At 40.3% G+C, this 26,735-nt stretch overlaps 3 protein-coding genes across 7 annotated transcripts; 2 read left to right on the top strand and 1 right to left on the bottom strand.

Annotated features, from left to right (window-relative positions):
* The first annotated feature begins 575 nt into the window (after positions 1-575).
* Positions 576-2,042, top strand: irx7 (iroquois homeobox 7). The gene is made up of 2 exons (XM_062458116.1): positions 576-801; positions 1,024-2,042. Exons 1-2 carry the CDS (start codon positions 583-585, stop codon positions 1,792-1,794), a joined length of 990 nt encoding a protein of 329 aa, XP_062314100.1. The 5' UTR covers positions 576-582; the 3' UTR covers positions 1,795-2,042.
* Positions 2,043-3,174: 1,132 nt separating this feature from the next.
* On the bottom strand, positions 3,175-6,838 carry cd40 (CD40 molecule, TNF receptor superfamily member 5). Of its 4 annotated transcripts, XM_062458845.1 has the most exons (10): positions 6,821-6,838; positions 5,958-6,044; positions 5,571-5,652; positions 5,334-5,456; positions 4,996-5,142; positions 4,749-4,842; positions 4,504-4,556; positions 4,204-4,299; positions 4,086-4,114; positions 3,175-3,985 (listed from the first exon to the last, which is right to left on the bottom strand). In XM_062458845.1, exons 2-10 carry the CDS (start codon positions 5,991-5,993, stop codon positions 3,716-3,718), a joined length of 930 nt encoding a protein of 309 aa, XP_062314829.1. In that variant the 5' UTR covers positions 5,994-6,044; positions 6,821-6,838; the 3' UTR covers positions 3,175-3,715. The 4 variants fall into 4 exon arrangements, with proteins under 4 accessions (XP_062314829.1, XP_062314832.1, XP_062314833.1 ...); XM_062458848.1 differs by lacking the exon at positions 6,821-6,838 and having other exon boundaries at positions 5,571-5,655; positions 5,958-6,170; XM_062458849.1 differs by lacking the exon at positions 6,821-6,838 and having other exon boundaries at positions 5,958-6,170.
* Positions 6,839-7,032: 194 nt separating this feature from the next.
* Positions 7,033-25,007, top strand: LOC134018696 (protein diaphanous homolog 1). 2 transcript variants are annotated; one of them, XM_062458843.1, is made up of 17 exons: positions 7,033-7,200; positions 7,663-7,791; positions 8,018-8,089; positions 8,494-8,667; positions 8,854-9,011; positions 9,212-9,403; positions 9,760-10,498; positions 10,775-10,940; positions 14,443-14,554; positions 15,865-15,955; positions 17,594-17,680; positions 19,655-19,807; positions 21,105-21,234; positions 21,336-21,368; positions 21,678-21,775; positions 22,009-22,092; positions 23,184-25,007. In XM_062458843.1, the coding sequence occupies exons 1-17, from the start codon at positions 7,144-7,146 to the stop codon at positions 23,283-23,285; spliced, it is 2,577 nt and encodes an 858-aa protein (XP_062314827.1). In that variant the 5' UTR covers positions 7,033-7,143; the 3' UTR covers positions 23,286-25,007. The 2 variants fall into 2 exon arrangements, with proteins under 2 accessions (XP_062314827.1, XP_062314828.1); XM_062458844.1 differs by lacking the exons at positions 22,009-22,092; positions 23,184-25,007 and having other exon boundaries at positions 21,631-21,733.
* Positions 25,008-26,735: the final 1,728 nt, after the last annotated feature.

Genomic DNA, 26,735 nt, shown 5'->3' with positions numbered 1-26,735 from the left:
TTTGCTGCAATGCATTAAATTCAGCAACGAAAGTTTGTGTTTGAATGTTAATGAATAGCATCCACATTTTTTATTTCTAATTATTTTTGGGTAATTTCATTTAAAATGCTAAGGGTTTTGCATGAGAGGGCTTGTTCTGAAACGATAACTCTATTCAGTGTTTGTGTAAACCATGAGATAAATAAATCTAGTTTAGACTGTGGTTCATAAATTGTAAGTGGCTATAATAATGTTAAAATATTGCTTAAAGGATTACAAAATAATTCAATTGTGAAAACGAGATCCGAATAGTTTCTACAAACTCCACGTTCAAAATGGTTGTACTTGCATTTCAAATGAAGTTTCATTATTCTTTGCACTAAAGACCTGTTTGGGAAGAGATAAGTATCGCGTATTTAGCGCCTTTACGAAACCGTTAAAAGGAACAGCAGAGCTCTCCTTTGATGGGATTTGCTAGTGAAAGCTAAAGTCTTTTGAACGCAGCTGTCACTCATCAGAGTTCACCCCGCCCATAAATGTGTGTAGAGGTATATTAACTGCTCTTGAACAGAGGCTTGGCATACCAGCTCAGATAGTCGGGATATGAGGATGCCTGCGTCACAAAGCGGATTTGCCAATATGTTCTTGGACAGAAACCTCAGCATACCTGCTGGATACCAGATACCCGTTTTGGGATGCCCACCTGGCATACAACAGCAACAACACCATCTTGCAGCATTAACTGGGATGCCCTTATCATACTCAGGACTGCAGGGATACAATTTCATTCCGTACCCACATCATAGACACATACCGCACATGGTAAGTTGATTTAATTATTATTTTAATATATAGCCTATAATGTAATATATTACGCACAGCCTAACTCCCTATATTTATAACAATATTTAAATATATAATCTACTCAAGTAGCTTATGTAATTCGAGTTGGTGAACCCTTAATGACCGATACACGTCATGCGTAATGACACGTTAAACGCAACGCTGAAAAGTTTTATCTAATCGCCAAACTTCTGTTTACAGAATAACGCTTTTGACCTGAAAGCGGCCTCACCATATCATCCATCTCTTCTCGCTCGAGGAGGACCATTTTTCCCACAATACCGACAAGTATCCACCGATGACCCCAGCAGAGTTGCCAAGGTGGCCACCCGGGAGAGCACGAGTGCACTCAAGGCCTGGTTGAACGAGCACCTGAAGAACCCCTACCCCACCAAGGGGGAAAAGATTATGCTTGCCATCGTTACAAAAATGAGCCTCACACAGGTGTCCACGTGGTTTGCCAATGCAAGACGACGACTGAAAAAGGAGAATAGAGTCAGCTGGGCATCAAAGGGAAAGTCGGACGAGGAGGATGAGGGTGAGAGTGAGGACGACGAGGGTTCAGTGCGGAAAAGTCGCTTGGAAAACGATGAGCAAATCGATCCTCAAACTGTTGGTAACAAGGAGGATATGATACGGGGGAACTCAACGTCAAAGGTTACATGCTTGGTCGACAGTCAGGAATCAAACGATGGGCAAAGTAAAGACAGTGACTGCGCGAATGAGGAGAAAGCAGACCATGAAGACGCAGACCGGACCACCGCTCGCTTGGATAACAAGGAGAGCGGTGCATGCCTCAAACCTAAAATATGGTCTTTGGCAGAGACAGCGACCTCTGAAACTGTAAAAAAGTCAAAGAATAATTCTTGTCACCAGAATAATGGCTCAGAAGTTGGCAAATGGTGGACTGAATGGGCATCCAGGAACGGAATGTATATTCCAGCGTGTTACTCTTCCCGAGACATCCTATAAAAAGAAAATTGACAAAAACTTACTTACTTTGCACTTTAATCTTCCAAACCTCAGGGACATAAATCTTTCAGTGATTTTCTGAAGTTCACACGTTTTACTTCGTTAAGTTAGTGGTATGGCCTGAGACCAAAGACTGTCAAAACATAAACGTTTTTTGTAAATAGGCCTATATGTTTATATTGTGTCATCACCAATCTGTAAATTATAATTTTGTCTCGTGGAGAATTATTTTGTTAATAAAATGTCAACGAAAATGATGTGTCTGCCATGACTGGAATAGGCTAATATATAATTAATAGTTGATTACGTTTTAGTTAGCAATAGCGATTCTTTTTTTAGTTTGAGGACATTTTGGCAAGACTAAATGTTTAGCAGACTCCTTTTTAAAAGAAATGAAACAATTAACCAGATTTGTCTCACATGCTGAGACAGTATAAATAGTTAAACTGATTATGAAGTGGTTTCAAATTAATTGGATAAATAAGCTAAATACGTTGAATGGATCATTATAATTTGTCATTCAATTTAAGGATATGAGTGAAGGAATCACCAATTCACGTAGGATATATAGCCTACTATAACTAATACTGTATAACATAAAAGTTATTGGGCGGGTAATGTCATTGGTCAAGCAGGGTTATCATTACTTTAATGAGGAACGTCAAACTGATAAGAGGCTGGGTGCATTGGCATCCAACAGGAGGAGGTCAAAGCTGCAATGGCATGTGCTATAGGCTCGACTCTTCCTCTCACAGTAGTAAGTTGATAACTTTGTTTGATCCCCCGGGGAAATTGCACTATAAGAAGACGCAACAAAATATAAAAATAACAATGAAATATACAATAATTAACAAAAATAATTGAGTGGTTTCTGTAGCTCATCTATTCAAGCATCAAATTCCAGGTGAGGTCGATCTAACACGCAGCTTGAGAGCAGAGGAAGTCAGGAGTGCGATGACATCCTGCCTGTCCCTACCAAGCACCCACATTTCAATGTAAATTCTCATGAGTCTAAATTGGCGTCATTGTAGGCCTGCCATTTAATCTTGTGATAATGAGAATAGCTCCGAGTCAGAGAAGCAGAGATGCGAAGCACCCCCCCCCCCCCCCCCTTCAAACACCATCAACACATTTCCAATGTGGCAATTTTGACAAACGTTTATTATGCTATGTTGAATGCATCATCTGAATTCATATCATATTTGAACCCACTTATTATGTAACCTACTAAGAACCCGTCGCATAACGATGACATCATTATACTTTGTGATAATGGTGTTCATGAACACTGATAGAACATCAATGTTGTAACAACGCAGCACTAGCTCCCCATTGTGGATAATCTGAGCAAGTGACAGAAGGTACAGCCCACACAGCAAATAACGGATAGAAAATGCCTTTTTAACACAAATATGGCCTCTTTACATTCTATACAAACACTTTAATGCAAAAATTGTCAGTTTACTGTAACATAATTTGTAGTTCACAATAGTGCACATGGGAATTTTACAGAAACTCTAGTGTATAATATTTACAAAAACAAAAACATACAAAAAAAATTACCTTTCACAGAGAATGAATGTTTGGCCACTAAACTGAAGTATTTTGCTTTGAATTATTCTGAGCTACAATCATATCTTAGTTAAATTCTGTATTACATTTGTTACTGTATGCATAACTCAGGTAGATAGTAAACCTTTTGTATCCCAAGAATGGATTTTTAGTAGATGGCTCTAAATAGATTCTAAGTGTTCCTGGCTGAGCTGAGTTTAGTTTACTGATCCACGAAGATTGCATTGTACATATGAAATTGAGCTCACATTCGTGGTTCAATAAAACACTGCATATTTTGCTGTGTTTATTTGGTAAAATACATCATCCTGAAATGTAGAGAGGGTGGGTTTTATGGCCCATGGCAATGCTAATTGAGTGAGTTCATTTGTGATACAGGATGAGTGATTATTTGTACTCTACCATCCTCCTGGGCCACCTGGTGTCCCTGCTCAGTTTCCCCAGGCTGTCCTACTTCCTCATCCTCCACAGCCATCGTCTCTAGTGCTGAAAACTCTCTTTCTGGGTGACCAGGCTCTTCTGGTGTCACATTTATAAACTCTTCAGCCTCCATGTTTCTTGGGTTATCCTTCTGCATTGGTTCAAACACCGAGGTCCATCCACAAAGCCCAAAGAACTTCTAAAATAAAATGCAGTGTCAGCTATTGTTTCTGATTGGCAAATGTTTTATCAAAAGTGTCTGAGTTTTCATTTCTAGGAATCCTTGTCACAATGCTTACCTTCACTTTTCCTTTTGTTGGTCCAGGTGCTAAAAGATGAAAGGGACAGAACATGAACTACAAAAAGAGCCTAGTAACACATCAGAATACAGATTTTTTTTTTAGAAGGATTACATACCATGTTTCCAAAAGAGAATGCCAGGTAAAACCACCACGGTCAGGACAACGGCAACTATTATAATAGCTATAACCCAAGGACTAACACGAGAAACTGCTGAGTAAAAGAAACAAAAAACACATCTCAAATAAACCAAAAAGATACCAAACCATAGTACTCAGAATCAGAATGCAGTATCAACCATTCTCAAGTTCTAAAACAGGTCACCACAATACATTACGGTAAGTAGAGCACTCATCTACAGTCAGCACGATTCAGTGTCAAAAGTATTATTAGATTATATTTGTAATTTACACTTACCACAGATGGTGTCAGATTCATTTGTTCCTTCAGTTTCAGTATTTCCTCCACAGCTGGAATGTTGATTTTGGGAGAGGATGTATACGTTTAGAGTTTACAGAGAATCTGAAACCACTAGTTGAGCTGTGATAATGATTACCAATCAAAGAAAGGTTCTAATACCAGCTATAATTCTCAGGAGTGAAAGTAAATGTAGTCTATTCAGGCAATGTTGAAATTGAATGGATGTGAAGTGAAATACTCACATTGTGTGTTTCAAACACTCACTCACTGCGGAGGTGTCATTGGAGAATGTGTTTGGTGGGCAGACCTGACACTGGGTGTCTTCCCTGTCAGTACCTGAGAAAATGGAACAAAAGCTTTAGGGAGAACTCTCCTACCCACACTTGGCACAGATATGTGACCAACAATGGCAAGAGCCCTCGTGTCAAAAGGACAGGATATATAGTATCTTTGTATGCCTTCTGTATGTTGTGTTTGTGTGTTTTATACCTCTGGAAACCACTCCAGATCCTGGCTCACACTTTGTATGGGGCACACAAACTAAGCAGTCTTTACTGTTGCAGTGGTATCCTGGTTTACATCTGCAATTGACGCGACTCATCTTGGTCTTGTTATGTTTGAATTCAAAGTTTTTATCTGAAACAAGGGAAAAGGGGGTCGTGTTATAAGAAACAGCCATGCATTGCAATGTTTGCAGCCAGCTCCTACAAGGATAAGCAGGGGTCCCAATGTCACAAGCTGGTCAATATTAGTTTTGTTACAAGTTTAATCTTGAGGATAAAGGTCTATTGCACAAATGTATTTAAATAGGTAATTTCAGCTCATACTTGTGTCACAGTAAGGTTGTCGTTGGCACACTTTGTCTCTGGTATATGCATCTTGATATTCATTCTCTGGACATGGTTCGCATTGTGCATCTTCGCAAACAGGTATGCTCTTCATTTTGGTGCCTAACAGCAAATAAAAAAAAAATATATATTATTACACAACCATCATGCAGACATAAGCATGTCTAGTAATACTTTCTAATTCACATTTAACTGTACTCCATCTCCAAAACCAACCTGGGCCGCACATTTGGCAACAGTCATTACCAAACGGGTACTGTGTTGCTGGATCACAGGTACTGGTATCACTGGATGCTACCTGCTAAACATGACCACATCTCAACGTCTGGAAAGTACCCAGAGCCCCCTATTCAGAGGCCGAACTGAGCACACCAGTTACTTTCACTTTCAGTTCCTCCTGCTTTCGTACGTTTTATAAAGCAAACAAAAAAGCCTAAAACGTCGGGCTTGCCTATTCCGAATTAGGCTAATGAAACATGCCCTATCTTACAAATATGTATTGTTAGACAGACCAACGCATTTTTGTAGCATTTGAATCGTACATTAAATCAAGCACGATCAAAACAAATTATTCAATGTATTCGCCTTCTTTAATGTACTTACCAAGACAGTGCCGAAAAATATCAAAATCCCAAACATCGTTTCAAGCAAGAGCTTGACAACTTGACAGGCAACAGCTCGAAAGGTACGCTAAATTAGACAGGAGAAAGGTAAATGGCAGAATGGTTTAAGTAAAGCATTAGAGGAACTTACTACGCAGAGGGGCGTGGGGACTGAAGGGGAATTCTCGCCCTCTCTGTGTGTCTCTCTCCCTCTTCCCTTGAATAGAGCAAAATATAAAAGGCACATGACCCTTTCCTGTCAACGCTGACCTGTCATCCTAGGAGGGAATGTCCAGGAATTTCACTTGCGAGTAAAGTATTATTTTGCGTGTTGACTTCCTATAAGTGAGTAACCCAGTATTTATGTGATGGGTCCTACTTTAAAAGTGTAAAGTAGATAGAAGAATCCTGTATTTCTTTAACAATGTGAACACACACATTTACATTTAGTCATTTAGCAGACGCTCTTATCCAGAGCGACTTACAGTAAGTACAGGGACATTCCCCCTAGGCAAGTAGGGTGAAGTGCCTTGCCCAAGGACACAACGTCATTTTGCACGGCCGGGAATCAAACTGGCAACCTTCTGATTACTAGCCCGACTACCTCACCGCTCAGCCATCTGACTCCCTACACACATTGGCAAGTGCTCACCCATGTCCTGTCCAGGGACATGGGCAGGAGAGTAATCTGTTCTGCATGTTTTTTTAAATTGAGGTTCAGAAAGGAGGAGACCCATGTGAGCTCTGGGAGAACACAAACTCCATGCAGAATTGCCCAGGCAATAGCTCATCTGAGCACTGACAGGCTCCAAACAGTAGTCAAACCCAGGACCTTCCTGTGAGTCAGCACTGCAAGGCAATTACCCAATAAATGTTCTTCTTCAAGCTATAGTTCTCTTCAGGTATTTGACCAGTTTGCAACCAAAAAGAGGAACAAGTTTCCACCTGCCAGAAAATTGGCATTGTAGTCATAGGAGTGGCCTGAGTAACTTACCTGTACTGACTGAGTGTAGAAAAGTGAAACCTGATATCTTGCAGTGGGTGGTGCTAGAGAGACAGGTAAATCTGTTTTCTTCACCTGTAGTTCTACATACGACAAAAAGGAAGAACACCTAAGTTTTACATGCTGTTAAAACTCCATACATCTCAGAGTTTTTCATGGAATAGATGCTCACTGCACCACAGAGATGTTGGTTGGTAAAGGACTAAGGAAAAAGGAGAACGTAAGCCTGAACTTACCACAGGTAAAATATGTTCACATTCTCCACCTTTCACTCTCCTTAGCAGAAAGCTCACAGACAAATGTTCTAAACGCACATACTTTGTACATCAGTTCCAAGTATTATTGTCGACCTAGTCTTGTCGCAGTTTAATAGCTTGGTTGTTCAATGGCAAGTTAGAGGGAAACTGGAAATTCTTATAACAACAAATCTCTGTAGCTTGGGTTCAAAACCAATGTTCAAAGTGTAACATTCCTCTGAGTATTGAACTGACACAGATTGTGAATTGAAACCCTGTTGTCTGCTGCTTAAAGAGGAAGTAAGTCAAGAGGAAACCAAACATAGATGTTCCAGGAATAACAACAACATTTTCAGATGCAATGCGCAAGATAAAGATTCCTCTCAACAGATTACATACCTAATCAATGGACCCCTTTCTAAAACATAACAGTTATGATCCCTTAAGCTTTGGTTGCCTCTTCTCAGCTGAGCAATGAGATGCAGCTGATCCTCATGAACAAGGTGAAGAATGGGGAGTTGACCATTGAGGATGCCCTGGACCAGGCCCAAAGGGACAGGGAGCTGCTGCTCAAGCAGCAAAGCCAGTCTGTGGAGGTACTGAATGGAATGTGTTTGATGCTGGATGGCCTTACTTTGAAGCCGACAACAATACAGACTATTACTTGTTGGATCGCTTTCTCTGTAAACCAGTTCTCAGTGACTAGTTGTCATTCTGCCAAATACATTAGGGAGGCCTGGGTAGACATTGCCTGTCCCCATTCTTTCTTATTGTTGGTTACGAGGGACTGTCAATTGTTTACTTTCATTGTCTCGGTTACAGGACCAGGAAGTCTTACAGCACAATTTCAGTGTCTGCCGTCACAACCGCAAGTGGCAAAAGTGTATTCTTCAGGTTTGTTTATCTGAATTATGACCTTAAAGGCAGTATTGTCAAGTTTTGCTAACCTAGAAATTTTAGCTCAAAATATCCCACCCCTTCCCTTAAAAGCCACTCCTCCAAAACACATGAACTTGCTACCTGACTACTGCCCAGGAGGTGGTAGACCAAGTAGCCTGTCCAATCATTGCATTCGGTCTGAATGCTGTCCAATCATTAGTGCTGGTCCGTCCTTCATAATTGGTTGTCTTTGCCACAGTCCTGCGACGCCCACAGATATCGGATTGATTTAAATTTACTGTGAAACCTTTAGATTTATTAGTTGCACTCAGGATGTGAAGTTCATGTCAGTACATATGACAAAATGTGCTCCTCAACAATATTGCCTACCCTGCCTTTAACCAAGTCCTTCTCTTCAGATTGACTTCAACACTAAGATGGTGTGCTGCATAGAGAAGGGCATCATCAAGCACCAGCTGTCTTTCGAGTGTGTGAAGAGCTGTGAAGACGGAGCAGGCGCCAGGTTCTCCATCTCATTTCGTGGACACCAAGATTACGAGCTTGAGGCCACTTCTCTGTGTGACAAACACAAGGTGAGGGAGAAGTACAGGATGCCGGAAGGGCTCTGGTATTATCCTTTCAGTTTTACAGTATGTCGAGTTGATGCAGCCAGGGTATGTCATTAAGAGGAAACCCTAGGGGTTGTCATAGACAGATAATGCTGAGTTGATTTGCTCAATTTGAACCTACTCCATAATCCCCTCTTTTTTCTGCCCTAGATTGTGCAGTTTGTGAACACCATAATCTACAGAAATATATACATCAATCCAGTAGAGGACACTGTTCAGACCCACGGACAACCTTTAGCACCAAAAAGCATTCGGGAGGGCCAACTGTTGATGCACAGAGGTGGATTGGCATCATTTAAATGGGTGAAGTATGCATGTCTTGGCTTCTAACAACAGAAACTTACTCTCAATAGTCAAATATCAATGATGACTTTTTGATAACAGTCCCACACGTCTTGGTGAAACTCCCTAGTTTCCAACTAACCTCAACAATAGGGCTGTAGTATGATATTGAGTCACACGGCCATTGAAAACCACAGGTCCTGATCATATTCTGCATGTTTTCAAGATACGAGGCGCAGCTCCGCCCTGGACAGCTGACCCTGGTCCCCACCAGCAGACGAGGGGCGTCTGATGACAGCGACGTCCCCTCAACCGTCCCCTTATCCATTGTCATTCACCTCTCAGACGGAGACACCAGTGTAGAGAAACAAGCCATCTGCGACACCTTCACCCTGATCACCCACAAGAACGAGCACCAGTGAGTTGAGCCTGAGGAACCATATGCCCCCTAGGCACTGGGGGATGTCAAGTTGGGTGTGAAGGCTAAGGGAAGCACAGAGGCGCAGGAACATAGTTATCGAAGTGTTGTGTCGGTGGACCTTGTCAGATTTTCTTTAATAGTATTCACTCTGAATGAGTTGGCAGTTTCTTAAAAATTGTTGCACATTTTGATGACATTACAACTTTGATACAATCGTCTATGAATTGTATTTTGTGACAGGTAAAATCATATATCTGAAGGGTATGATGTGTGTTAGATATTTTTTGACCACCAATGACAAATGTTCTCATAAGGTAAGTTCCTGTAATGACAGTTATGATGATGAATTACAGGTTTCGGGTTCCTGTGAACGAGCGGGTGAAGAGTGCAGAGGCTATACAGACAGAGAGAGATGAATGGGTCCTTGCCATAGACAACCTGTGCTTGGAGTGGAAACGAAAGTCTCAGTCTAAACCCATGAATGAAGACAGGGCGGCCAAACAAGTCTATGACAGTTCTGGTGACACTGACGAGAGGTCAACAGGTAGCGAAGCAGCGAGCAACTTCTCCTCAGATGGGGATCTGTCGCGATCCGGAGAAGAGAGGGACCAGAGTAGACCAATGGCATTGTTTGGAAGGCGTGGCTCTAATACTCTGCAGATACCTGCATCTACTTCCAATGCTCCTAGTCCCAGCTCTACTAACCCTAGCTATGCCTTACCTGTCAGTTCATCCAGCCCCCACACACCTACAACTCCTGTTGTTACAAATGGCCTCGTACCCACCTCTCCTGGGCCTGTTCTTGTACCCACCTCTCCTGGGCCTGTTCTTGTACCCACCTCTCCTGGGCCTGTTCTTGTACCCACGTCTCCTGGGCCTGTTCTTGTACCCACCTCTCCTGGGCCTGTTCTTGTACCCACGTCTCCTGGGCCGGTCCTGATACCCACCTCTCCTGTCCGACTCCTACCTTCCCGGGAAGCGCCCCCTCCTCCAAACATCCCACTTCCGCCTCCACTTCCCTCAAAGCTTGTATTTAAGCCGTCATCCGAGCGAACCAAAGCTTTTCACTGGGATCTTGTTAGTTCAGACAAGGTATGTCTACTACAACTAATCACCTTACAGGCTACCTTTACTGTCATTTTATAACGGTAATCCAACGTGTTAAAGAAATATACTGTTGGATGTTAGGGTTAGGGATCAGAATGCTTATTACCAAATGATCAGTTTCACTTCACTCTCACATTTGTTGTAAAACTGTTGGGAATTATTCTGTCCTGTGTCTCTGTAGTTCCCCAACCTATAGACTGTGAAGAGAGACTTTTAGACTCATGTTTTACTTTGGGTGATATATGATATTTCCTTAAACAGATTGAAAAATCGTTTTGGATGGCAGGAAGGGCTAGCAAGATTGAAATCAACATTTCAATCTTGCATGAGGAATTTGCAACACAAGATCTGGGAAGAATTGGTGGGTTTGAGGCCAGTAACAATCAAGTCAACATCATGCTGAACCAGAAGATTGCACACAACTTCAGTAAGTAGTAACGAATATCAACGTTTGGGTTTATTGTGTGGTTAGTGTGTGGAACCACTAGATGACAGTAGTTCACAATAAGGACCAGGAAGGTTGAGTAGCTTTGTCCAAATACATCAAATGTGATCCAAGCTTTAGCATGAACACTAAGCAGACCATAGAACCATTTATAACAATAGAATAACTAATCAAATAAGAAACACATTTTCTAGTAAGAAAACATTTTCCTTTTCTAGTTTGTAGATTCCATGTACCCATTTTTCAAGAAACAAAAAACGAAATACAGAATTTATGAGTTCATTCCTTTTTCAAATGATTCTTCTGCTAGAAAGGGTTCTAGAAACTTCAGTGTAGTGAACATTAGCATGTGATTATGCAGTCAGATTATATCAAATGTTTAATTATTAGTAAATAATTTAACTATAAAAGTTGAAGATAAAAGGGGTATATGCCCCTTGTTTTAATGTTTTAATAACTTGCATGTTTGTACTAATGAAACCTATTAACTGTGCAAGTGGCATTGGCAGTATAGAAATTCTTGACTTGTTGAATGTTTTGAATTTAGATTACTGTGTGTCTGAAGGGGGCAGTAGCTTGACACTGTGAGAAGTATTGTGGAGATGTGAAACATTTTCACCCATTGGCTTTCCCCTGTTGGCTTTCTGTGAGTTTGTGACTTGAATAGTTGAAGGCGTGAACACAGGGACAGGCAGCGATGTCTGCTGAGGTCTCACCAGTTTTAAATGTGACACAGAATCTGTGAAGGGATTCAAGTCTCTGATGCGGAGTTGTTAGATGGAATCAGTACAAGTGTGTTGGCTGGTGACACAATTAGAGTGCACATGCACATCAAATATGGATGGCTGTGTACCACGGGGGGGGGGGATGTGTATCTGCCTGCCATAGGATAAAATACACTACAGGTTTACTCCAACCTGACCTGGAAGGTTCGTCTCTGTCAAGAGTGCGCTTGGTGACAATTGCCTGCGGCCATCTCCAGGCTATTCATCTCTCTGCCGCAAGCTTGAGAGAAAGTTAAAGGCTTAGGGAACAAATAAATAGCACACACACACACACACATGCACGCAAGCACAAACTCACACAATATAAGGGATTTTTTATTTTTTGCAAGACTTAGTTGTAGAACAGATAAGGTTTGCATGTTAATTTGCAGAAGCCTGGTAAACGTGTGTTGTTTATTCATCCCATCTCGAGCTTCTCTGTTTATTCATGCTTTCCTCCTTAGCAAGGAATCAGAATGCATGCCAATGTCCAATAGACCCTAAACTAGCGACAGTTCATTTTGGAAATTATAGATATGTGATCAATCATTCTCATCGATTCTTAGCTCTGTTGAGCTGTCACAGCGTCAAACCTGACACATGTATACAGGACGATGTCATGTAAAGTACATCCTGTTGCTGGCAGTGGCACGTTCAAGCAGATCAACATGGACGGCTACATCCAGGTGGCAGTATTATGAGATAAGAGCCTTTCCCCTCTGGCAATGAGCTGGTCGTCTCTGCCGGCTGGAGCCTCTCTAAGTATCATTCCTAGGGCTGTGTGACACACGTAGAACACACTGTAGCTAAGCAGGAAGACAATCAACACAGGACAAAAAAGATGCTGGGTATTACATTTGCCTTCTTTCCTTCAAGTCAACTTAACATTTACATTTAACAAATGCTTTTATCTAAAGCGTCATACATGGGGTGTGGGTCTAAATCCACAAGGCATTTTACATAGTAGTACAGGGGTATAACCTGCAGGGGGTGTGGAACTGGAACCCACCATAAACACACGTACGCAGTACTTAGTATTGCAGGATGGAATTTACCTTCTTTACCTCCTTGGGCTGTGTAGCATTCCAACATTCAATAAAGTGTGCATGTACAGGTGTAATGCCTTATCACAGTCGACCATCCAGGAGCTATGTACCAGAACCTGTTGAAAACATTAGCGTGACTGACTTGTTTGTTGCAGTGCAGTAAATCTGTGCTGTCTACAACACCTTTGTGAATGGACATCACGCTCCCACACTCCTCTCTCCTCTCACACAATAATTCTCATTGGAAAAGTTTGGGCTGCATTCCACCCTGTAGAGAGAATGTAATATATGAGATATATATGGGAAACACATTCTTTGCAGATACTAGAGCTTTATATGGAGGGCCCAGACATGGGATCAGTTGCTAACCTTATGACTATGTGCAGTTTGAAATCTACATATACACCTTTTATAAGTGAATGTTCAGTGTGGTCACAAAGGCTTCAGTGAAGTCCCAGAACTGGCCCCTGTGCTTCTTTTAAATATGTATCCAATTAATATAGTTATTTAACATGAGAACCTTTGCATGTTCTTGCAAACTGCCTGCCAAATCAAGGTTTTGTAAAGCACTAATACCGTTTGTTTAATGGACGATGACTGAAAAATTACTGGCTTCTAATGAACTGCACACCTGTGGCCATGTGCCCCCTAGTGGGATGCACTCTCTGTCTCCATAACCTAACTTGTCAGGATTAGAACTACCAGACTGTCCAACCACCAATCAATCCCCTCGTGCAACTGTTTTTCCTGCCCAGGTTGAGAAAAACAGGACAGCATTGCAAAATAGCAGCTTTGCTTTTAAACTACTCTGAATCTTTAGAGGACACTAGCACTCTCGACATCTTTTAAAAATCGTGAGATGAAGTCTAATGTGGTGTTGCTGCATTTTAATATTTGACTTAAAAGCCTATAGCAGGCCTCAAGGGAGGGAATAATGCCATAGTCCTTTTGTGAAGGATTGATAAATGCAGCCTGCCTTTCAACCCTTTTTTATTTGTTAGTGGATTAGTCTCTGTCAGAACTGAATTCTCAAAATCTGAATGGATGGATGTATTCTTTGGTTTTAGTTTCTGTTATTAGTTTTGTCAACAGACACTTTTTATCAATGCTACCAACACAATTGATTCCTTATAGGAAATAATCATTTTGTTTACTGCTCAACCTTGCTTCTCCTTAGAAACAAAACAAAAATATATGACAAGATGCTTGAATACATTTGTTTACCCTGATTTTAATTCAGGCTGGCCTATAACATTTTTTTCCACCCATTCAAATTAACAAGAGAGGAACTAAAGGGTTTGCAGATTACCTGTAGTTGTTTTTTCCATGTATCCTTGAAGAGCCATTCAAGCACATCACAAATCCGTCAGTCACAAGAATTCCTTTCTTTTTAAAGTGCCACTGCACAGTGTGCTAATGAAAGATCTGTCTCTCAGATCCAGCATACACAGGGGTTGTTTGGTAGAACAAAAAAAATCACATCTGAGTTGATGAAATGCAAATTATTGCATACCCCAAAGGCGCTTGAGGGAGGGTAATTAAGCAAATAACTTTTTTGTCTTCAAAATGCTTCTGGAGCTATTTCGTTGCAGGTAAGAGGGAGGGGCTGTCAAGAAAAATACTTTCATGTGCCATTGATGGTGTTGATTTTTTTCATTCCTATTGTTCCCACAGACATTTTCCTCAAAAGCTTTCCAGTGCAGCCAGGAGAGCTGAAGGACAAATTGTTAATTGTTAATGAGGACGATGGGGGGCTGTCTGATGAACACATCACATCCCTGAGGAGGTGAGCCGTTTTGTCAGAAACACCTCTCTCACACCTCACTATCCCACCTTACACACTATCTGCTCATATACGATGTATGCAGTATCAAAAACTTCTCCCATTCTTGGTAAAGCTTGTATATATATATATATATATATATATATATATATATATATATATATATATATATATATATATATATATATGAATGGAAGAGAAGTAACCAAGCACAAAAAGTCCAGATTATTAAAAACTAAGGCTCACCTAACAACAAAGTCTTTGTGTGCCTGGTGCAGGCAGGGCAACCTGCGATGCCAAACCAGTAAAATAAGTCAAGTCACTGTTAGTTCACGTGAAGAAGAGGTGGAGGGGGTGAGAGGGTGCAATCAGTAGTGGTTACAATGTTCTGCTAATACTAAAGAGCAGATGCCAGAACCTTTTACCAGAGCAGCTAACTATTGAAACTTTTATAAGGAGGTATTTGAGGAGATGGACACTATTGAGTTCCCCTCGGGGGTATAGCACAGAAAGCTGGTAAAATGCCTTTGCAGTCGTATCCTCCGAGCCTTCAGTGGCTGACCTGCCGGAAGAACGTTGATCTAATGTACCCGCGTGGAAGATTATATTTATTCTATAAAAACTTAATATATATTTTAATGTGGCATTGCGTAGGCCTGAGGAATACAGTCTTGATAGAACCACTCCCAACAGGGTCTGCAATATTAATGACAGTCGGCTATACTGTAGCTATTCTAACAGCTTCTCCCCTGGCTCATGAAAAAGTGAATGGCTCGGTTTTGACTTAGAGCTCAGTAAAATGACAGTAGTAAAGTCCATTTTGGAAGTCTAGGTTCAAACTCAGTGCAAAAAAATGAATGGCATCAATGGACCTGAAGCTTCATTGGACCTGACTAGGGCCATCAAAGCTACTTGGCTTTTAATCACTTGCCTTTCTCCGGTCCACTAGAGTTCAGCAAAGTATATTGTACTTCCAGAGGAGAGGGAGTCCAATAGGAGACAAATGATAGCATCAGAAAACGTTGGCTTCTACTGTCCTACTTCTCAGTTCTTTTTATAAACCACTAGCTCACCTGTTATCTTTTCTAAGCTGGAAGCTAACCTAAAAGATGACCCACCTGGCCCTCTGTCAGGCTCCACTTGGGTTAAAAGCTGTGAATATTCAAAGTTACAAAATTCTATGCTCGAGCTCCAAAACCCTGAGTGTTTACCATCATGCCAGAACCATGTCTTATGACAAACACACAATAGAGATCTCAAGTATGTTCTAAAAAGAGAACCCAGTCTAATCTATTCCTTCTGCTTTATTATAGATATGTACCAACCTTGGATGACGTGGAAATGTACACATCTCACAAGGGACCAGTATCTGATCTGCATATAGTTGACCAATACATGATGGAGGTAAGGCTTTGTGTCACACGCTTACCCATGATAAACAGGGTTCCAAAATGATTCTCCAATTATTCCTATAAAGGAGGAACTTTTAGGAAGTCTCTTTGATTCCCTTTAGAATCTTTTATTGCTGAATATGATTATCAGCTGAATCCAATCAAATGCAGATAGACTGCATTTAATCAGTGGACACTATTCATTGTTATTACAATGAAACGTGAACTCAAGGCTTTAACAAATAAAGAAAGAACTGGGGACCCTGTCAGCTGTAGCACCTTTATAGCCTCTGGATCATAAATCAATAGCACACATACTGTCAGTTTGTCATTGTGTGTGTGTGTTATTTTATCTAACTGCTGAAATAACCCGAAGACAGTCTTTATACAAGTGATGTACAGCTTTCATGGAAATATGAAAAAAGGCGATGTTTAACTTTTTCTAATGTCGGGGTCACTCGAGAAAATTAATCAAATTTCTAAAGACAATTGGAGGTTTTTCTCTGCTGTTACGTAAACATACTGGTGGGTAATTTTCGACTTTTAAGATAACGGGTACATTTTCTTAATGACTTCCTCAGTGTTCCTTTGTGCAGTTAGTCAGCTTTTCGTGTAGCCAGTCAGTCACCTACACAACTGATAGCCCTCAGTGTTGTAATGGGCACATATTACTGCTGTAATAGGTCACTGACATCCCGCATGTGTTTTGGTGGATTTTGTAATGGACAGGAGGGCTGGCAGATGCAGCAGAGTAGGATCAGTCTACAGTTCTGTATTTGAACATCTGACAGAATGTAGCAGGATATGTTGGGAGACACGCTGACACCTCCCACCACGGTGGGGCATCTTGTGTCTTGTGTAGTCGTGCACAGCGCCCCCAGAGTGATGAGTCTCATGTTCACCCAGCATGGTAATCCCTATATTGAGAAACGAGATGTTGCAAAGACAATTCATGTGTTCTTCTGCAATGGGTAAGTCTTGGAAACCTTAACTCCAGGATGCAAGATGCCGTGGCTTAGGGATTACTGAATACATACATACCAACAGGAACTATACTATTTAGATTTCCTTTGGAACAATTTAGAAGCTAGCTAAATACTGTTTAGTTAAAAAGGTAAATAAAAAAGCATAGTCTCTGCTGGCTCTCTTTGTAACAAAGAATGATCCTATTGGGGATGTCTCAAAATATCTGAGCGATTGCTGGGCTCATTGGCTTACCCTAACCCTAATTTCACCTCCACACATCCGTCACACCAAAGGCCCTTTTACTGTTGGGAGAGCCACCTGAGCATGAACGAAACAATGAGACAAGCCAGAGTGATTTATTAGAGGTTAGCACCCACCTAAAGGTCGACTAGGCAGCTCAGCCAATCGTTTCATCGTGTCAAACCTTCAGTTTCTCTGCTAAATCAGCCCAGCGATGGCCTCACAGAGTTCTACTGGAAGCAGAGGTAATCTGTGCATTCAGTGTCACTACAGCCTAGTCTGTAGGAAGGAGCAAGCTCACCACACTCCATAAACCATGTCCCAGACAGACGTCTTACAAAAATATGAATGAAAACATTGCAATAGGGTTGAATTATGTGTGATTATATTGTAATTGTACTGTGTGTGCTTGTGCTGTATGTGTCCATATCCCCATCCCCTTCAGATATGCAAAATTCCATACCTGAGCACACAGCTGGACCTGCTGCTGACTCTGAGAGAACTTCCCCACAGCATGAAGGACATGCAGCCTGTGAGTTACTGTATCATAGTGTGACAGATACATTGATTCATGTATTCATGAATGGATGGATGGATAGATGGATGTGTGGATGGAAGGGTGGATGGATGGATGGAAGGGTGGATGGATAGATGGATGTGTGGATGCAAGGGTGGATGAATGGATGGAAGGGTAGATGGATAGATGGATGGAAAGATGTAGGGATGGATGGGAGAGTGGATGGATGGAAGGGTGGATGGAAGGGTAGATGGGAGGGTGAACTGGTGAGTGGATGCATGGATGGATAGAGGACAAGACTACTGACTGATTAACTAACAGACTGATTGATTCTGATTATATCTGTATAATCATATCGTATAGCTATTTTGTTTTTATTTGCATCTAATTTGCAAGGTATATAGTATATGTACTGTAATTCACATTGACAACATTGCTAATTTACGTATCTTTGTTACTAATCAATTGTAGACTGTGGGTATTATGTTCACTGAAAGACTTAAAACAAAGCAAAATGTTTTTTTTTACTCCTGTACTAAAGTATCAAAAAGTTTGAACAATATTCTATAAATCTCAAAAGCGTTTTACATTAGGAGAAGGGGGAATATATGTTTTAAATAATTGCACCCATTTCTTGTTGGGCGTTTGAAATTCACAGAAGAAAGATGTAGGCAAAGTAATTTTTAAGTGCACCTCTTTTGCAGAACAGAATGCCGCACTGGTATTTAGGACAGGATTCCATATATTGTTAAAGAACTGATAAAATTATTTTCATTTTGAAAACCCACATTTTGTTCAGTGAAAATGTTCGTTCAGTCCTTCTTTTGTCCAGTCCTTCTTACTTTAAGGCTTCAAATGTATGCACTGATTGAACAAGATTTATGATGGGAATAATGATGTTTTCAAAGTCCTTTCCCTTCTTGCCTTATTGTAGTTTATATTTTAGAGGTGTGGAAATAGGCTTGTAGAACAGAGTTCCAGGAACAGGTGGTCTGCCAAAAAGGTAATCTTCAATTCTCAACTGATGCAGCTATCTCAGAATACAATGTGTTGTCTACACAAGGAAGGACTAGGGCTTCCTTCTCCTCAAAACAGTTTAAGTCCTTGGATTCTCTGACATCGCAGACTAGTTAAGCCTGGAACATTAAGGAGGATTTGCTTGCCATCTGACAGGCAGGGCGCTAGGGCGGAAAATAGAGAAGTCACCGCCCAGGGAACCTCTCTCTGCACACTCAAGGTGTGACTTTCCCGCCGCTCAGCGCTGCCGGTAGAATGACAAATTTTACTTTGCATTGTGCGCCTTTCTCCTCCTTAGAATATTGTGTTGATGCTTTAAGCCCCTGCTGTTTGCGGCTTAAGTAAGAAATCAAATCTGAACAGCAGCCTCACAAGGCCAGGAGACCCTCAACCTGAATTCCTTGTAGGCATTTCAGAATGTGTGAACTGTGCAAACTGTGTTCCTGAGAGTAGAAGGATACCCTGTATGAGGAGCTGATCTGCATATCCATGTGTTCTGAGTCAGTGAGACGGCAGCTTGTCCCACTGGAGGTTGCTGGGAGGCTACTCTTGAACTAGAGCATATGGTTGGCATCCTGTGTCAGACCGTGCTCCTTGGACTTGGTCTCAGATGTTTCCACAGGCCAATAAGATTTAGGACTAGCTCTCTTTATAAAAGATGGAGGCTGTATTACAAACAAATACAAATGGTTATTAATATCAATTACTATACATACATTATTGTAACCAATGTTTCAAAATTCAATGTTGTTAGGTTGCAGATTCATATCATTATGATTATTAATGTTGCATTCAAATGAAATAAAGTGAAATTAAAACGTGCTCAAGTTTTTAAATGAATTTGGGAAAGAAGGAACTTATTTCTACTCAATTCCCAGCTCAATTCCCAGTTGCCTGCAATATGAAACAAGCAAATGTGCAGATGGATTAGAAAGAAATGACTTGTTCTGAACCTCTGTGTTTGTCTTTCAGCTGATTAACCAGAAGATCCAAATGTGCATGCAGCTGCTGAGCTCCAGGTCATTTGTTTCCGTGCTGGAGTACCTCCTCGCCATTGGCAATTACCTGAACGAGAACGCGGGGAAGGGAAAGGCCAAGGGATTCCGCCTCTCGTCCTTAACTAAAGTAGGCTCCTCTGCTGTTATCTGACCTTTGATGGAGTGTGTAGCCGCTGGGCTAATAAGACGTCTCATTGACATACACAACGGGACTTCTCTTCTTCCTCCATTCCATTTTGTTAGCGTCTATCCTTAGCTGTCAGCCGAGTCCACTCAGGTCATTCCCCTGGTGTGTCTGACACGCAGGTGATTGCATCACCGCCTGGCTACACATGTGAAATGGAACTTCTCGCCAGGGCTGGCCAATCGGTGGCCCCATGGCTGGGAGGTGAGCCAACTCTGGCAGGCACAGTCATAAATTCTACTTCACTGGACACTATCAAACTTTTGAATGTTTTTGGACACCTTGTTGAATAAGATTCAATGTCTTGAATACATTTAAATGCACGGTTTTGTGCTTTAGACTTTCATGCCATCTCAAAGCAGCTGGCACTGTATGCTGTGCAAGAGAACATTACAGTTTGACTGAGACCTCCACCAAATTCATTTCTGAATGTTGGTAAAGGAGAAGAACTGTAGAGGTTTTTTTCTCTTGCATCTGTGTTATTTTACTCAGGCAATACTTGGTGCATATTTTGCAGTATCGTCCTTGGGGACTGGCCTCGACCTCAAATTGGTAAATAGCATAACCTAGAAAAGACTATAAACTCCTGTCACAGGATTAGGCCACTTCCCTAGCAGTTGCATTTCATGTTCAAGCCTCCAGCAAATGTGAAGCATAGCTTTGCATTTTAACTATATCATTACAATCTTATATATGGATGCATTTTCTAATATGCATTCCAATACAGTTAAAGCCCACCAGTGCTAACAATTGTATGGTTAGCTCTTTCTCTATGTCTCATGTACACACACATTAGAGAAAACATACACATCCAAGGGGCTTAACACATCTATGAATCCAAAAGTCAAGGATAAATGTAGAAACTGTTGATGTTATATTGTACTCTCACAGAGTGAAAAACTGGGTTTGTTTGTTGGGATTCAATTCTTCTGGTAATGTGTAATGGCCTTGCACTCGTCCATGCTGGAAAAATTCATGCATTCTTCTCTAGCACTTATCCAAGGTCTTGTGCTTGGTTGGAAAGACATCAAGCCTTTTCCAAACCTCAGGTGTACCTCGCAGGGGTTGACCCTACACATTTCTCCTCTCCAAACCCAAGCATCTACCAGTAGGCCTGAAGGAAATCTTTGCGACTTTCAAAGTCTTAGAATTTATCATAAGAGTGTGGTTCAAAACCTGGTCTAGTGCACACCTGAGTGGACAGGGCCCCCAGTCACGCTTTGTGTTGTTTTCTCCCCAGCTCTCCCAACTGCGTGGGAAAAAGAAGAAGTTCACCTTGCTGCATGCCCTTGTAGAGCAGCTCATGTTGCAGGCACCCGGCCTGGCAACCTTTTTCCAAGAGTTGACAGAATTCGATACTGTCCCAGGAGGTATTAGCTAATCAAGATTTGATCAAAGGCTGAAAATTGGTAGCTTTCAATTGGGACAGTTTTGTGGAACCATTCATTGTGTTTCTCTGTTCTTTGCACAGCTTCTATTAAAGGCCTCACCGCAGAAGTGGATGGTAAGTCTATCAGTCTCGCTATCATGTTCAGAAGTGTTGCTGCCAACAGTACTGATACATTTCAGTATCTTACAGTGCAAAACACATTTGGAAAGTGAGATGCTTTTTATAGATTAACACCAGCTATAATAAGGTGACACGAGATTAGATTAATAGCTTGGGTTAGGGTTAGTTTAGTTGTAGCCTCCATTCAATATGTGCTATGCCTGAATTTGTTGGAGATTTAGAAGCAGTTATGAGATATCCCTCTTACCTGAATTAGACAGCAGACACATCATTTCAAGAATGACCAAATATGTCACCTTCCAGTTGTAAAGAATGAGCTACAGAAGGCCATTCAATACAGTAAAGGTTACAAGAAGAGAAACTCAGGAGAGCAACACGTCAAGTTCTCCAAAGACCTTAAGGTGAAAAAACCTGGGCTATTTTCAATTGTATTCTAACTTTCTAACCCTATTTTCAAGTTCTGATTGACTTTCAACATAATTATTTTTACTGTACATTTCTGTAACAAGGTTCAGCTGTTGGTAGTAATGACCCCCTGTTTTGCAACACAAGTATAGATAACTTACTGTTGAATCCTACTGAATAACCAAGCGTACCAGTAACATTCATTACTACATTTTTTCCCACATGCCAGATGGCAATTGAGAAGCACAAAACAGATCTCTCTCTGCTGACAAAAAGATGTGAAGAGATGAAGAAACTCTACACTGACATATTGGTAATCCCTGAGTTATTATTTCAATATCTTTGTTGTGCAGCTTGAAAGATGGATGTTTTTCAGTGCCTTGGTCCAGACTTCTCTTTTCAGTAGTTTTTCATCTTATCTCCCCACTGTAGAATGTGGAGGAGGATGTATGGTATATGGTATATTTCAGAAAATGTTGTCCTCAAGGTCGCCTACTCTTGTTTCAAAATGCTTGTATTCCACTAGTTCAAAAGCTTTCTTCAGTGGCAGACAGACTTGAAATTCATTGACACACTTTATACACACACATATGTAAACACTTAAGAAAGAGTGTTTTTGAATTGAAATGGAATTCATAAAATAAATACAAATATCAGGGTCACATAGCAGATCATACATACGAATATTGTTGAGGAAAAACTTACATCAAAATATGAGCTCATATCATCACAGTTTACCTGTCTTTGCTGAGTTTAAGAAACCTGAAAAGGTGGGAGTTGAGCCTCAGGCTATGTGCAAAATTGTGTTACAGTGGCTCCACTATTACATTCCTCCCCTCCCTCTAAACTTTCTAACACACAGACACACACACTTGCGCACAGACACCAATAAAATGTGCCTGAATCAGCCTGAGCCAGCACAGCAGAGAGAAACAGAGGACTAAACCTTGTGTATCTGACATGATCAGAACCTTCCCTGTGTTCCTGGGAAGAAAAGTGCAACAGTCAGATAGGCAGCCAAAACACTGACACTTGGTGGAGTAACTCTCTGTATTAGTAACTATCTGTATTAGTAACCTTCTGTGTTAGTAGTTCAGATTAGTGGTGATGTGACTATTGACATCATTGTTGGGATGCATTCAGAGGTACAAGTCTGCCTTGTTTAAAAGATACATGATCATGCAGTCTGTCAGTTCATTAGCACAAATGAGGTTTGGATGTAGGGTCATGCATTCAAGGCAGACATCAGTTAACCTCATACATCGGTCTAATTTGTTAATTACTGTGGGCAGGCATGTATAAAACATTATCACAATTTCAGAAAGGATGCTTTATAAAATTGAACATATCACTGGAGACTCATATCCACATATAACTACATGCTGTATTTGTTCTTTCCTTAAGGTTAAATTTGGTGAGTCACTGGATCAAGACTCCCAGGAGTTCTTTGGCTTGGTGTGCCAATTCATCAGTGACTTCAAGAGGACACATGCTCAAATGATATAAATCACTTTCTATTCTTGTTGGTATTGTTAGGGGCTATGCTGTTGTTTTTGTTGTTGCTGTTGTCGTTAACCGTGTCTTTCAAGGTTGACTTTATACGAATGATACGTGATTTTACAAATGTGAAGAATTGGCCTGTTAGATGTGATGTAACAATTACTCCCATTCAATAAGCATGGGAGTAAACCTTCAATGCATTGTGATGAAACGTACTGAATGACTGGTGAATGACCTGGGCTTTTTAGTATGTGTGGGGAGTGAAGCCCCATGTGGCCCCTCCAGTCTTGAACAGTGATGCGCTAAAGCCTGCCACGTGCTGTCTGCCTTTAAGAACGGTCTATCTGTGCGTGCCCCGCAGTCTGTATAAAACATGCTCGTAGCTAAAACATAATGAACTCAAACCAAGATTTCAATATGAATTGCTGGTACAGCCAACTGTACGCCACAATTAACTAAAACAATTTACTAGGTGAAATATTGTAATTGTAATGTTTTTTTTCAATTTTACATCTTAATGCTATACATTTTCTATGCAAAGGCATTAGTTGATTCTAGTGATGCCCCATGGACTGTTGTGGTTTTGTGTTGTGTTCTGAACATCCCTGTTCTTCAGTTAAGTATTTGGATTCAACGTCCTTCATGTTCCTTTAGCTTGATCTAAACATTATAATGGAAGCACAGCTGCAGGTTTAGCTGCCAGCTGTGTTTAATAGCAGCAGCTACACATCTGGACTTGGGGAATACCGTCTCAGTGAAAATCAATTTGGTAAATATGTCAGTTAAACTCTCCTGTGTTTGATTATTTTATCTTGCAGGTACAGTGTGTGATTTTTGGAATGACTGATTATTTGTCGTCTACAATGTAGAACGAATCGATGATAACAGATTTAAAGAATAATTGAGTTAATCTTGCAAAATGATTATGAACACTATGGATATGCCAAAGCTAGCTATTGTCCACAGCTGTCTGCTGGCATAGGAACAAAACAACAAAGAACATTCCTGAAGCCAGCTGAAAAGGATCCATTTGAGTTAACATTTACTCCAAACTTGCAGGCGCTCTATCTAGCCTTGTTTAGGGACACCATTTCTATTCCAAGACTCCAGGAACGTCTCCAAGAGTCTCTGATTCAGAGGAACATCTGTGCTATCTGCCATCTGAGATATCTTTCCTTTATGCTCAACCCATTCTTCAAATGGCACCGGGCTGAAATGGGTACTCTTTGTAACTTTCCATGTCTCAGGGTTTTTCTGTCTGTGTGACATTTTAATCATGGCAATTGTCCAGTAGTGACTGAAGAAGATATTTTATTTGTTGAAAATGTAGTTGTTGTTTTTTTTTTTACATCAGGAGTGCTTAAAAAAATAACTTCAGTTATAGAAAAATTGCTAAAGATTGTAAGAGAGTACAATCACCCAGGATGCCATGCTGGGTGATTCACACAGTATACTTCAAAAACAAACATTCTGTTTAGAATATATCTTTCCAAAAATGTAGGCTACTTAGAAAAGAATGGACAACATTATAATAAAGAAATGAAAGACAATTAATTTAATAAAATGTGACCTTGACAAGATGACTTGTACCTCTCATTACATCTAATAATTTGTCTGCAATTTTCTTTTGTTTGTTGCACCTGAAGGTATGTGGTGACTAATACGAGCAAATCAAAAGGAAAATTCCTCTTTATTGTATGTACAGTTCTCAATGTGCTAAGAAAATGTGATTTCAAGTAGTATTGATTTATTTTAATTTGCTTGAATCTTGCTGAATTCTTGTTATCATCCTTTCATTACACATTTCCGATCCATGAACTGAAAACACAGTGTTGCCAGGAGAGCAACTGCATCTACATAACAGATGTACCACTCCATGACATAAAGATGTCAACCAATTCAACCAAAAAGAAAATACAACAGCTGAATGGAGTCTCGGCTGTTAAGGGAGTCATGCTCTTGTCTCAGGTTAACAGTTTCTTTTTTAAATTCTATATGAGAAAACAGTTTTTAGACAATACAAATCTAACTTTCTTGTGATAATTCTACCTCCCTCGATGGTGACAGGGTGTACTGTATTAGCAGTTAACCATGCTCACGGTCTCAACTTAATGTACTAAAGTAGCAATAAAACACCTTAAGAATGAGAAAAATATTGTGAAAAGTAACACCTAACTCATTGGAAAGAATTTTGATGATTGCTTTTCTGGGCAGATTATGCAAGAAGAGACAAGATGACAAGTCGTTTTAAGGGACTCTTTGGTTTTCAATGTTGTTTTAATCTCCAAAAGTATTTTTGACATTTCCTGGACCTAATTTAAAAAAATTATTTTCAGAAAAAAAAACTGTATGGGGCAACACTGTATATGTAACTGGTTGTGAATACCTATTGTAACACCATGTAGTTACATAAGAACTGCTAGAGAAAATTCACTTACCCCTAACACCTTTCCTTCCTATGCTTTATTACTCTTTGTAAAAACCTATACCTCTTACATTTAATACCATGCAATTACATAGCAATTCCTACAATGTTGCTACTATGGCTATATATATTGAGATATATAGTAGCAAATGTAGACATATGGTAAAGTGTAACCCAGTATTTTTACTCACATATGTAATTCAATTCATAGTAAATTAATACATGAGCTAAGTGAGCCTGAGTTAGGTGGCAGATTTGTTATGTGACTTGTATTATAATCTGAAACATTGTTTTTCTCACCTTTGCCACAAGTCTGCCTGAAGTGATCTTAAAACTCACTTAATATCTAGACTATTCTTCTTTAAGGATCTGCTGGATACATGCTACTGCAGCAGTTTCACAGCAACTCTTTACAGCATGTGAGGACTCACATTCTAAAGACACACCCTTATTGTAGGCTGCCTTACATGTTGCTTACTTAAGATAAATGGGATAAGATAAAGCTGGTATTGGAGATATGATAACTTTGGGATTGTGATTGAATGGATTATTGGAGTTCAAGCTTTATGCCAATGATTAATTAGTTTTTAACAAGTCCACGGATGGACGTCTGGGTGAATTCCATTAATTGTATTGACCATAGGCTCTGAGAATCATGTTTCTAATAATTGTATTGACTGTCAGCTCTGAGAAATCATATTTCTATGGAAACATCTCGATAAAACTGCCATTAGATATTATTTTGTTTATAGGTCTACAGTAGGCTATAGTTAACTGAAGATGCATAGTTCAATGACTGTGACGATATAATATCACCGTCTTCCGATGGATTATATCCTTTGGTAAACTGCTCGGAAACAGCCAGATAAATTGTAAAGACGTTCCATTATACTTAGGTTACACAAGTGCGTTTTATAGTTTGATTCAATAATTTAGCTGTAGGCTATTCTGTAGGCTAAATTATTGAAAGTACTTTGGGTTTGTCATACTATATAAAGTCATATATAATATGTCAACACAATTGACACAGA

The sequence above is a fragment of the Osmerus eperlanus genome, chromosome 4 (genome assembly GCF_963692335.1).
Source record: "Osmerus eperlanus chromosome 4, fOsmEpe2.1, whole genome shotgun sequence".
Taxonomy (NCBI): domain Eukaryota; kingdom Metazoa; phylum Chordata; class Actinopteri; order Osmeriformes; family Osmeridae; genus Osmerus; species Osmerus eperlanus.
Note: the sequence above shows the minus strand (reverse complement) of the source record. Positions and strands in the feature narration are given on the sequence as shown.